Raw genomic sequence first — 12,403 nt, forward strand, 5'->3', positions numbered from 1 at the left:
CACAAACACACACACTGAAGCACACTTTGATGGATAATGAATAGATAAAAAGACAAGAGACAGGAAAAGAATGGCATGAGAGGATAGCTGCAGAATGAAACAAATGATGCTCTCGAGGCTTTTGTGGCTCCTCATATATTTTACCATCTGATATATTTTTTTTTACTGTCCCCCATTCTCTTATATCAGCCTGATAACGCTGCTCCTCTGTGTTCATTTCTCGCTGCTACACCCTTTTTGCTCTCATTACATCTGCAGACAGACTAGTGGACTTAATGTGACACAATGTAGAGCTGCACTTTCACGAAACTGCAGACGGTGTTGCTGACTGGTCATCCAGACAGATGGACTGAGATTCGAAGAGAAGCAGCTACAGAGCAATGGAGGCCTTGTTAACATTCTCATCAGATGGGCCCTCTTATATCTGTTTTGGTTAACTGTGCATTGTTCTGTTTTTTCTGATAATTTGCATTTTTACAGCCTCAAAATTAATGGACACTGTTTGTTTTGCAGACATTCAACATGTACTACTATGAATCCAACAATGCCAATCTGTGGTTCATCAAAGAGAGCCAGTATGTGAAGATTGATACTATTGCTGCTGATGAAAGTTTTACACAGGTATGAACGCTCACAATCACACACAAGCAGTTAAAATATACAGACGTGTGTACACAACTGAGCAAAATCACTGAAATAAAAATTGAAAAGGCGGGTATTTTCTCTTGTGTAACATTAAAAACCAACAGGTACTATGTTAAAATACAGGTCCCACAGTCTCAACTCAGTGCAGCAAAAGTCAGAGATTAAAATCTTTTTGTTGATCTTTGTTTTGGTGGATACAAAACTTGTAGAGAGGGGCTGACATTCTTCAGAGACTGTTATTTCGAGCTGCTCTTTGCTGGAGGGGCTGTGTTGCTCTGCCTTTCTTTTTAAAATACCACAAAGGTTTTACATTGGATTCAAGTCAGGCGACAGACCTGGTCAGGTCATGGTTTTCACTTTTTTCTTCCTGAGAAACTCTTGAGTAAAGCCAATTCTGCCAGGCCTTTAAAGCCTGGGAGTCATCTTGTCAGCTGGTATTTTCGTATATCCACTGGTATTCATGGAACCATCTATAAATGTCAAACCTCCAACACCTTTTGCACTCATGCAGCCCTATTTGAACCCACTCCCACCTCTGTGCTTCATTATCAGGAGTGTGCATTCACTGTGGTAGTCCTGGACTGGTTTATCTTGGTCTTATCCGAACAAAGAATGTGCTCCCATTATTGATCAGGCTTCCTTTTATTCATTTATTTCAGTTTAGTAATAACAATCAAGTAAGGGTATTCTCTTGGATGCCATTTCTAGAGGTTCACAAAATGTATTATCCTTCACACTGTCTGAGCTGTCACAGAAACTCAACTTTTAATCGATGACTTCTGTGCCAAGTCTGAAGCATGCTTGTTTTTCACAGCTAGATTGTGAAAGTAGTGCATATTTAGAGAGATGGCCACTGTAGCTCTGATTACTGTTACTACGGTTTGTTCTATACCCCCTGATCACTGCTATGAGTGTGTTTATCCTTATTTTTAGTTTTCATAAAATTTTCCGTATTCTTTTTGCACATTTTAAAGTCACACAATCAGACTTTATTCTTCTGCCTTTTTTTCATGTGGAGTCATGCTGGAGAAATGCAAACTGACATAGCTCATAGTTACAAAACTGAAAGTTCTCGTCTTCATATCACAGCTGGACTCAATCTTGTTTCAGCGATAATAGGTTTACTAACTTGTGTGTCAGTGATCACAAGAGTTTCTGCTTTAGAGGCTCTCTTAAGTATGTGTTTGTGATTATGCATAAGATAAAATATTTTGCTAGTCAACTCAGAAATGATGTAACTATGATTCAATTTGAAGTCTTTGACATTTATGTGATTTTACACAGAGGTGCACTCATTTCTGTTGGATACTGTGTATGGACATACGTCGTTCAACATTCGCATATGTGTGTTGTGTTAAGCATGAACAACGCAAAATAGGGTAATACAAAATACACAATAATGCAACAAGTTAATAATAAAGTTTCCCAAATTACCCTTTAAGTATCACTGAACTGAATGTGATCAAGCTTTGATATTAAAACAGTTTTTATTCTATTTCAATCAATACACTACATCCTCCTTCTTTAAAAGAACTAAAGCAGTGGTTCTGAGTGTTTCCCCCTGCAGCTGTATGCTGATTTTCTCATACTGTTTATCAAAACAGATTTTGTATTGGTTCAGCTCCATCTGTTTGCAGATGGTTTTATGATTCTTAGCAGAAGAGTTGCATTCCAAAATTAGAGTTGCACTGTTTCCTACCAACTAAATTAAATCTGGGTTTGAATGTGGGTTATATTTTAAATTAGTTTATTCTATTTTCTTGCCAAATTGTCAAGACAGTGTTAATTTTGTTTTGGAAATGTAGTTTCCTTTCAGGTGGCTCAGATTTAGTTTGAATGTTCTTATTAAATGAACTAACACAATTCAAATTTGTCATTTCCACAGGTGGATGTTGGTGATCGTGTGATGAAGCTGAACACGGAGGTGCGGGACATCAGCAACCTGAGTAAAAAAGGTTTCTACTTGGCCTTCCAGGACCTGGGTGCCTGCATCGCTCTGGTCTCAGTTAGGGTCTTCTACAAGAAGTGTCCGCTCACTGTGCTTAACTTGGCCCAGTTCCCCGACACAATAACGGGTGGAGACACGGCGCTGGTCGAGGTCCATGGTGTGTGTGTGAATGCCTCCGAGGAGTTTGAAGCTCCCAAGATGTACTGCAGTGCGGATGGAGGCTGGCTGGTTCCCATCGGGAGGTGTGTGTGCAAACCGGGCTTCGAGGAGAACAAGGACGTCTGCCAACGTGAGTGGGGTGGGGGTGTGGAGGCGTGTGTGACTGGAGTTGTAAGTGTGTGTGTTTCTGAGGGTAACAGACAGACAGAGGAGGACGAATGAGGAGAATGAGAAGTGTGTGTGGTGCAGTCATGTTCTAAAGCTTGTGTGTATTGAAATAAACTTTGATGCTTTCTGAAATGAAAATAAAATGTGTCAAAGTATGTGAGAACCCTCAACAAGACAAAAAGGAAGGAGCATATACAGACATTAAAAGGATAATTATGTCCACTCTGCTCTATACAACACAAATATATCGTAAAGAGTGAATATCTAAATACAATATGTGTGTCTGTCTTTTTCTGGAAGTGCTTGCAGAGACATTTTGGTGAATTTTACTGTGAAACTGAGGATAAAATGACAATAACTGTGTATTTACGGTAGGTCACGGATGTACTTTGTGTGTATGCATGTGTGCCATCACTCCCAACCACAACACTGCAAGGACAGCTTTTTCATAGGAAAGGGTATGAATGGCTTTGGGGCATCTCCTCTTTTTATTTTTTTGTCTGAATATCTCATGTTCCCTTGTGCGTAGAGCAGAGCAGTATGAGAAAGTGCTTATTGATGTGTGTTGCGTTGTGGGAGGAGAGGAAAAGGTATGCCTTAGGAAGCAGATTATTGAGTTGTAAAACTCCCCAGATGGTGTGTGTGTGTGTGTGTGCAGTGTGTGTGCATTTGTATGTGTACTGTGCATGCATGCATCTGGGTGAGCGAGCTGTATTAGGCTCACGCTGTCACCTGTCCCTACGGGCTCGCTTCCTCCCCAAAAAGAAAATGGAATCATAGATATTCATCGCCGCAGACTTGAAATCGGTGCACATAATGCAATTTCAGTTCTTTTGGAGAATCAGCAGCCAAGATGCCCAGAAAACTTGGCAGTTGGGCCTTGGAGACAAGGGAATAAGAACAAGCTGTACTCTGCAGTTTGCAGACTGGTAATGTGCACAGATTGTGGCAGAACTCTGGCTGCATCTCAATCATGAAACACAGACTGTTGAGCTATACGTCTGTCTTGCAAACTGACAAGCTGTGGTTACTTGACAGGTGATCTCACTGACAGGTTTTCAAATGATTGCGCTGCCGACACTGCGCAGGATGCATTCTCTGTAGTAAAACTTTATTTAAAGTCGGTCTGACGCAGCAGAGCGGCTGACCTCAGTGATCTCTCTGACCTCATCAGTCTGCTGCCTGAGTCTTATCACTCCAGAGAGAATAAACAGAGCAATGCGAGAGTGTTTAACAAGCTGGCTTTAACTCAGTAACAGTATGTGTGAGTGTGTGTGTTTGTGCTGCAGTCATGTGCAGAGGTAATGATGGAGTTTTATTGACAGTCTGAGGTCAGATGTCAGGAAATATATGTGTCCCTTGTCTAATAAGTCGTGGTCACTACAAACCTGGCGTAGACATGAAGGCATAACAGGTGTCCAATGTCTAACACAAGAAGGAAGGTTTCCAATTCATCTGAAGACGTATTTTGTGGTGTAGTAATTATTATGGAGGCAAGCAAAAACATTTTTTAATAGATTTGAACTCCTTTGTGGTTAACTGAAGCCTCCCTGCTGCAGGGATGTCTGCGCCACCTACTCAGTATTAGGGAAAACATTTTTGTGGGATCTTGAAAAGGATTTGCATAGCAATGAAATTTCCTCCTCATACAGCAGGAGAATTTGCTGTCCCACGTATGACAGCCAAACATATCTCATGTTTGTTTGCTGCCGGTGAAATGAAGCCAGATTCACACTCTGGAAAACCGGCTTTCTTTTGTTTAAAATGACTTTAGTGCTCGTGCTGGTTTTGCCTCTATTTTCATATTGTTTCCCCTCCTTTGTCAGAATTCACTTAGCCAGCTAATGCACCAAATCCGTAATCAGGCAGATTCATGAAAAACATGAGAGGACACAGAGAAGTACAACAACACAGTGCGTTGCGCTTTAATGTGTCCCTGAGAGAACAAGGGCCAGGCTTTTAAAGAGTCCTCTTAGCGCTCGGCATCAGCTCCAAACAAAAGGTTCCTGCCCTGACACAGTCTGAGGTCTTCCATAGGGAAAACACACTCCGCTAATGCATTTAAATCATCCTCTCTCGCTCGCTGTCACACAAAGAGATGAAGGGGTGAGGTGGGTGAGGGAGAGAGAGCTACAAAAAGGACTGGAGGGGAATTTGTAATTGTCATCATTGTGCAGGTGAGCAAGTCATTTAATGGACGCCTTGGATTCACTTCCTCTTGTTCTTTTTCTGTTGTGCTTGGTTTTTTTGGCCATTTAGCTGCTCCGATGCTCGCTGTTGTCTTCTAATGCTCTGTGTGAATCTTTTCCTGCTCTTCGGGGCCTCTCATTCCTCTTCTTTTTGTTTCTGTGTCACTCTCCCTCTCTCCTCTGCCTCCCATTCTCTCTGTGTCTCTCTCTCTCTCTCTCGGTGTGAAGCGCTAATGGAATCATTACTAGTCTCTCTGTGTTAGACAAACACCAGACACCTCCAATTACAGCCTTTTTTCCACAATCTCTGCCTCTTTCCCCTCCCCTCTGCTATTTTCTAACCTTGCTCTGGTGTCTGCTTCTATAATGGGACTGTTCTCCACCTCTCGCACTCGACCAGCCACCCATTTTGCTCCTCACCCATTTCTCCTGGTATTGTCTTCCTTTTTTCACCTCACCCATTTTTCTTTCTGTCTCCCTTCTCCTCCTCCTGGCAGCCCTTATCTCCTCTGTCTGCACTCGTTAAACATTTATAGATCATAGGTTCATCTTTCTCCTTTTTCCTCTTCCAACTCAGTGCTTCTTATTTCCTGAAGGATGCCTGTTTAAACGTGTCTGTATGTTTTCATGTTGTTATTGGTGGACACTCACTAGATTCAATCTGGTCAGTTATTTTATGGCAAAGGGGGAAGTTGTTTCGAGCGGCTGAGGGACACTTTTCCTCTAGTATAAACAGAGCAACTATCAACAGACTGTGAAACAAGATAAAATCTGATTTATGGGAAATGAGTGAATGAGTGACTTAAACACAAACACAGTACTAGGTTGAGATGGAAACTGTTGTCTAATGTGACCATTATGATATACTAGTTCTTCTTATTAAAGGACCAAAACAAGCAAAGTTCTTTAAAAAGAGGCCACAGATCTGTAATCTTACATGCTCAAAGAGTTCTTAATAATTTGCTGGACTGCTGACTGCCAATGTGAGTAGTGCTTCTTTAAGTTGTGATTGAATAAAGAACATCGAAAAATTCATAATAGTTTATGGAGGGATTTCCTTGAAAGAACTTCCAAAAAGTAATCCATTTGATTCAATTAAATATCAGGAACATTATTGATTTAACTGTGTGTTTGTCTGTAATTTAGAAAGCTACACAGACAGAAAAATTGTACGTGTTCGGCCTACCAGATGTGTCCCAATGGACAAGGGGCTTTGACATGTAAATGAATGTCTACCGCATTAAAGCCCTTGAGAAATAAGTTCAAACAATGCTGATTAAGCCTGGTAGTGTCAGGTAAATCTCGCACTATAGTTTCTGTACCATCTTTCTGTAGTTTATATGCATTTTCGAGTGTCTATGGTGACTTTCTTGCATCTGCTGCACCAGCAGTAATGGCTTTACATCAACCAGAGCTGTATACTGGTGCAACCATAGCGACAGAGACAAAGCAGCTACGAGTTTGACAAAAAAAAAACCTAGAAAACATCAAAAAGAATGAGATGCTTACCATTCAGAGGAACGATGACAGTGTAAAATAGAGAGCAATAGATGGTGAAGCATTCGTGATATGCATTACCTTGACAGGGTTTTGCGCTGAAAGAAAAAATTGAAAGAATACCAGCTGAATTTGACATGGTCTCAGAACCACTGTTTAGAAATATTACACATTAACTTACTTCTGCAAAAAAATTATAGCAAATGCTGGGACCTGTAAAACATATTATCCCTGTCATAGTGTAACAAACATCACTTAAACTAGTAGATATTTGTTGGTTAAGCAGATTAAGGCACATTTGTTTCCTCTGTGATTTTCGGATGCAGCTTATGTGGGATTCAGTCCAAACAAAACAACCTTTCGTACCTTTTCATTGGATCAATTCATTATCGGTGTTGATCATTCTATGGATTTATTTTTGTAAAATGAATAATACAGAATGCCAGTGTTTAACCCATGCTTTTTTATATTCGCGTGTGCCTCGGTTGTTTTCCCGTCACTTCAGTTTTTTTGTGTACTGAGCCATGCACTAAACACACTGTTGCTCCGATGGCCATGACTCCTCTGCTCAGTCCCATGAAATCATACTCATCTGCCTCGTCACCAGTGCAGTTGCATAATCTCTCTCTCTCCCCTCCTCTGTGTCTCTCTGTCACTTTGCACACCCTTGTCACTTCTCCTCCATCTCCCTCTCCCCCATGCTGAGGCCTCTGTCTATGCAGGCGAAGCTCCCCGCCTCGCTCCTTCCCTTGATTTCTTTACTCTCTGTGTCTTTGTCTCTTGTGTATTCTGTTCCTGTTTGCCCTCTCTGTTTCTGTCTGCCACTGTTTCCTCTACCCCCTCCATTTCCACCTCGTACTCCCCTCGCTCTCTGTTGCTGTCTGCGTCTCTCACAGCTGGTAGGGAATGTAGTGAATACTCCTCTCAAACCTCTCCTGCTTTAAGCCCTAGGGGTACATGCTGAAGGGCAGGAGTGTGTGTGTGTGGGTGTATGTGTGGTTATGGCCGGGTGTGTGTTTGTGTGTTCTGTCCTTCTCTGTGTGTCTGACAGCACCAATTACTGCCTCAGATGCCTGAGAGATGGAGGAGACCGAGTGAAGAAGGACAGACACCTGTCACCTCAACACAAATTCTCTTGCTCTCATCTCCTCTCTCCTTCTGAGCGGGCAGAAGTAATATGGGTCAGCATGACATGTCTGTCTGTCTACCTGCTGGCTATACCTTCCTAATGGTCTGCTTCTTCTCCTTTTCTTCTTATTAATTTGTCTGTTTTGATGCTGCCAACATGAAGCGAGAACTTAGTTTACAAGAGGAACTTTTCAAAGTCACACCACACTCATACTGATTCCACTTAGCTCTCCTGCTGTTCTTTTCACTTCTCAAATTGGGTCGAAACCAAAGTGTGAATCACTGAGGAACAAGTCCAGTGTGCATCTGATCTGGTGTGAATTGTCCGATCAGCTATGAGCTCATTCGCAACACTGAGAACAATAGATTTCAACTCTTAACTTTTCTAGGCTGCTACGTGACTTAAAGTAATACTTGAGAGAATACAGTAGGTCAGCATTTTCAGTAACTTGTTTTTTTTTTTCTCTCTTTCTGACATCAATCTCACTTCTCTGTTCTTATTCTCTGACCCCCGATCAGTTTCTCTACTGCAATATAAAGTCCTGAACCTCTGTGGAAACAGCACAACCATGGCTAGTTGTCAAAAATGTCTTTTGTGCAGTATGACGAAGTTGTATCGTCGTAAATCACGCAAAAATTAAAAAAGCGAAAGTTCGATGTCTTTGATTCAGCTGAATAATCCTTCGATTTTTGAGATGTGACTGTCGGATATAGCTTAATGGTTGTGACTATGACTGCAGATTTGTTTAGTTTTTCACACTGTTTGTGTAAACGCTTCATTTTGGGCAAAATTTGAAATGAAACATGCAGAATGAAGTGAAATGTCTGAACAGCATGTCACAGATAAGTATAAGGACCTTCTAAAAACTGAAAATGTTTGATTCTTTCTGTTTTCACAGTTTCTGGTTCTGATAATTGGTGTAATTTTGGCATTTTTTCAATATAATAAGTCTTTCTCACCCACCAGCGGGTTTTGGGGCTTAGAAGGTTAAAATCATAGTTTAACATTTGAAAGATCTGTTTTGGCAAAGCCATTTTTGGAATATATTTTAATAGTTTTCCATATAAATGAAAAAGGTGAAACAGCCCACGACTGCTTTGCTCAACTTGGCATAAGAACTAGAAACCGTTCAAAGATAATGAAATCCACCTACGCGCACCTCTAAAAGCTCACTAATTAGCATGCTATGTCTCATAATCTGCACACAAATCAACAGTAAAACATGTCACACACTATTTCTGGTTTGGGCACAGTAGCTTTCTCATATGCTGCTGCCAGATTTGGTATCAACAAGCCCAAAGATCAAAACGAAAATCTGTGCTCGGGCAACTGTCAACAAAAGATGCAGCACAGAAGTACAAGCAAGAAAACGTCAACTTTTGGTATCCATGAAAGAGCTGCCAATGTTGAATTTGTCCTTTAAGGCAGAGGGATGTACAAAAACTAGAGAAACAGCACACCACAAGCAGCAATCAGAGGCCTCCAGCTCAGCTGTTCAGTCAATCAGGCGCGGCACTGACCATAGCCCAGCAAGAAAGGAATTAAAAAGCCTTTGTTCTCGGCAAGAAACCTTACATCCAGTACAGAAAAAACAGTGTATGATACTTGTGCTGTAAGGGCTCTGTAAGGGTATGCTCTCGATTGCATTTAACGAAAAGAAACACTTGAGTCATGCATAAGCACTCATAAGACTGGATAACATGCACAGACATGTACACAAAAGAATTTTAAACTTTGTATCTCATAAGAGGATTGCTGTTCCTTTATAATGAAAGGTCTGAGCAGACGTAGAAAAGGCTCATCTTCACACCTGTGTGAGATCTTTGTGTTTGCTCTGAAAGCTCGGTGGACTTTATTTGCGTCTATCCTTAACAACAGAAGTGTGTGTGTTGTGGAGGCAGCGGGTAAAGTGAGCATTTTTATGTTGATCAGATACAGACTTTTGAAGGTCAAGGCCTCCCTCCTGTAGTATGTTCTTCCTCGCTCTCCCACACAAACGTTTTCTCATTTCTTTGCTCCTTTCGAGGTGGCAGCTCGGGGAGCTTGTCAGCTCAAAGGTGTGGGTAGCAGGGTGGTGGGTGGCTAACAGAAGGATTTAGGCAGCTAGTCCAGAGATTTTTGTGTAAATACAGTTGATGCAATTTGTGAAAGGTTATGTGAGTGTGTGTGTGTGTGTGCACTGCTGCAGGCATTAGGGCATTAAGCTGCTGAAGTGTCAGGCAGCAGGGTGTTATTACAAGCCAGATGTTCTTAAAGGACAAGCGGATATATGGGCCAAGTAAAGGCCAATCATCTGTCCTTTTACCTGTCTGTGCGAGTGTTTGTCTTATGCTGCTCTGTCTGACTTCACTTTTCATTTATTTGGGTAATGACAGCCACCTTTTGCTTCATTTCTCTTTTATTCTCCTTTATCTGCTCTTTCACATGTCCTTCCTAAACTCCATCTCCTTTTCCCTGTCCCTCTTGCTCATCTCCTCTCTTTTGTGTTGGAATAAATGACACAAAATCACAAAGGTTTAGGCTCTCGCTATATCCTCTACATGCACGTAGTCCCCATCTACATACCCACACAGCACTGACCCAGATTATGTCTATTCACACAGTCTCCACGCACAGTTCCTCTCTTGCCATGGCCGATCACCGTCGACACATAAGCTGAGTTGCCAAAAGCCACCTTGGCACCAAGATGGTGTTTGCACCAAGGAGGTGTTAGACACAACAAAACCTGAGGACATAAATGTGGCTTTGGAGTGACAGGACCTTGTGTGGCTCGGCTGAGTCTGGTGCAGTGGGTTGAGCTGTGTGAACAAACCCTAAGAGAACAGAGGGAAAGCAGGCCAAGGACTGAGAAACTGTTAATGCATGTTTCAACTCCTCACATCCTTATATAGCACTATTCCCCACAGACAGAGGCGGTGAGAGAGGAGAGAGGTGTAGAGGGGAGAGCGTGTCTCCTTTGGGTACAGTTCCCATTAATTGGTCGTGTTCCATATGCATTTGAGTTCCAGTTAGGGATAAACATGTGCGCTCTCATGGGAAAGTTCATAATCTTCACATTTCCATAGAGTTAAATTCTCTCCATTTAAAATCCTAAAGTTTCATAAAAGGTAGAGCAGAGGAGTCGTGCAGGCAGCCAGTGGGTCTGCAGAACAGGAAACATGGCAACAGGAAGGCAGCCATTGACCCCTTCCCCTGATCCCCTCCCCTTACTCTCTTTCTAGTTTATGGATGGCTTCCAGATGTACGATCAGCCTGTCAGGCTGATTGGACTGCTGCAGCATAGGCATTATTGCTCAGCGCCGGCGTACAGATGTAGCCGTGGTCGAAATCCAATTTGTTGCTGCTCTTGTACGTATTACAGCTGCGCGATTGTTCTGGAACCAAAACGAACCACTCACAAAATTCAAAATGACTTTTCAATCTGCGGTGTGAGCCAGAACAAAGAACAATGTTACACAGAACCCTGGTGAGAGATGTGTCAGATTCTGATTCATTTTTAAACATCTCTGTTTAGACCAGCTGCTGTGGTATTAAATGCTATAGATGGAAAATATCAGCAGTGCCTGTAGACTCAAATGACGCCTCGCATCGAGAGCAAAACATGTTTACTGGTGAGCATGTGTGCGTGTGTTGCCTTTTGGCCCTCTGGTTTGGCCTGCTTATCAACATGGTCAGCTGCCAGTTGAGTGGCAGTTAAGGTACTTAAAAACCCTTAACATCTGATCGACACAGTTAGCCGCAAAAATCACTGAGTCAAATATGACAGATTCACAGATTTTTACATTCTGTGTCTGTCCTCTGAAGGCAAACATCAATAAATCAAATCAGTAATCACAGCACACAAGATGCTCCTTATAACTCTAGACCTTGCCTGATACTAATGTTTCAAAGCTTTCTTAGATATTGTAAGTGATCTGTACTTGACAGTATGTCATGTCTGCAGACAACAAGAACTGCTAATAGCTAAATCATGACATTTTTAATGATGTCAATTTGCCAAAATTAATTTTTTTTCCTAAGGGGTTGTAAGGTGGTAATGGGGATGATCTGAATAGCTTAAAAACTATGATTTGCAAATTCTGCTGATCAATGCCTGTTATGTTGTACTGTATTATTATTGAGCAACAAGAAAACAACATCTTCTGTAAGTTAAACAAAATATGCAAGTTTTAGGAAACAAACTCTTACTTAACACAGCTGATGCAAATGTAGAGCCTGACTGTTAATCATTTTAAATGTAGCTGAGATAAATGAGGCCAAGAATAGCAGCATAAATCATAAAGTCTATGTCAGACACTAAGAGCTCTCTACTACCCAGCTGCACTGCTATGCTACAGGGCATCACTGAGGTCTATGAGTGTCATTACCTTTCAAGGCTCCTTCATAAGCAGGTTTGTGCATAGATCTAATTGTTTTGTCGATAAGTATTCATATGAAAAGCTCCTGTGGGACTGAGTTTTTCAGATTTTGTTGTAGAGAAGTCAAAGGGGACCCGGCGTGGCAATTTTCCCAAGTGGGAACTCTTTTGTATGTGACACCCTCAACTTCCTGCATGCTGAGTAGGTGCAGAGGTCTCAAGGAGGTACGAAAGGGGAAGTATTATTTATGGAATTGCAAGGCAATTCTGTATCTGTCAGTGGAGGATGCCACTTGAGGCGTACACATGCA

General features: G+C 41.7%; 1 protein-coding gene across 2 annotated transcripts in view; it reads left to right on the forward strand.

Annotated features, from left to right (window-relative positions):
* The window catches only part of epha4b (eph receptor A4b), a 100,359-nt gene that overhangs the window by 25,144 nt on the left and 62,812 nt on the right, over window positions 1-12,403 (forward strand). For both annotated transcript variants that reach the window (XM_051953230.1, XM_051953229.1), the window contains exons 4-5: window positions 514-621; window positions 2,531-2,882. In XM_051953230.1, the coding sequence (XP_051809190.1) occupies window positions 514-621; window positions 2,531-2,882 (460 nt within the window). The remainder of the gene's footprint in view (window positions 1-513; window positions 622-2,530; window positions 2,883-12,403) is intronic.

This window comes from Acanthochromis polyacanthus, chromosome 9, assembly GCF_021347895.1.
Source record: "Acanthochromis polyacanthus isolate Apoly-LR-REF ecotype Palm Island chromosome 9, KAUST_Apoly_ChrSc, whole genome shotgun sequence".
Classification (NCBI taxonomy): domain Eukaryota; kingdom Metazoa; phylum Chordata; class Actinopteri; family Pomacentridae; genus Acanthochromis; species Acanthochromis polyacanthus.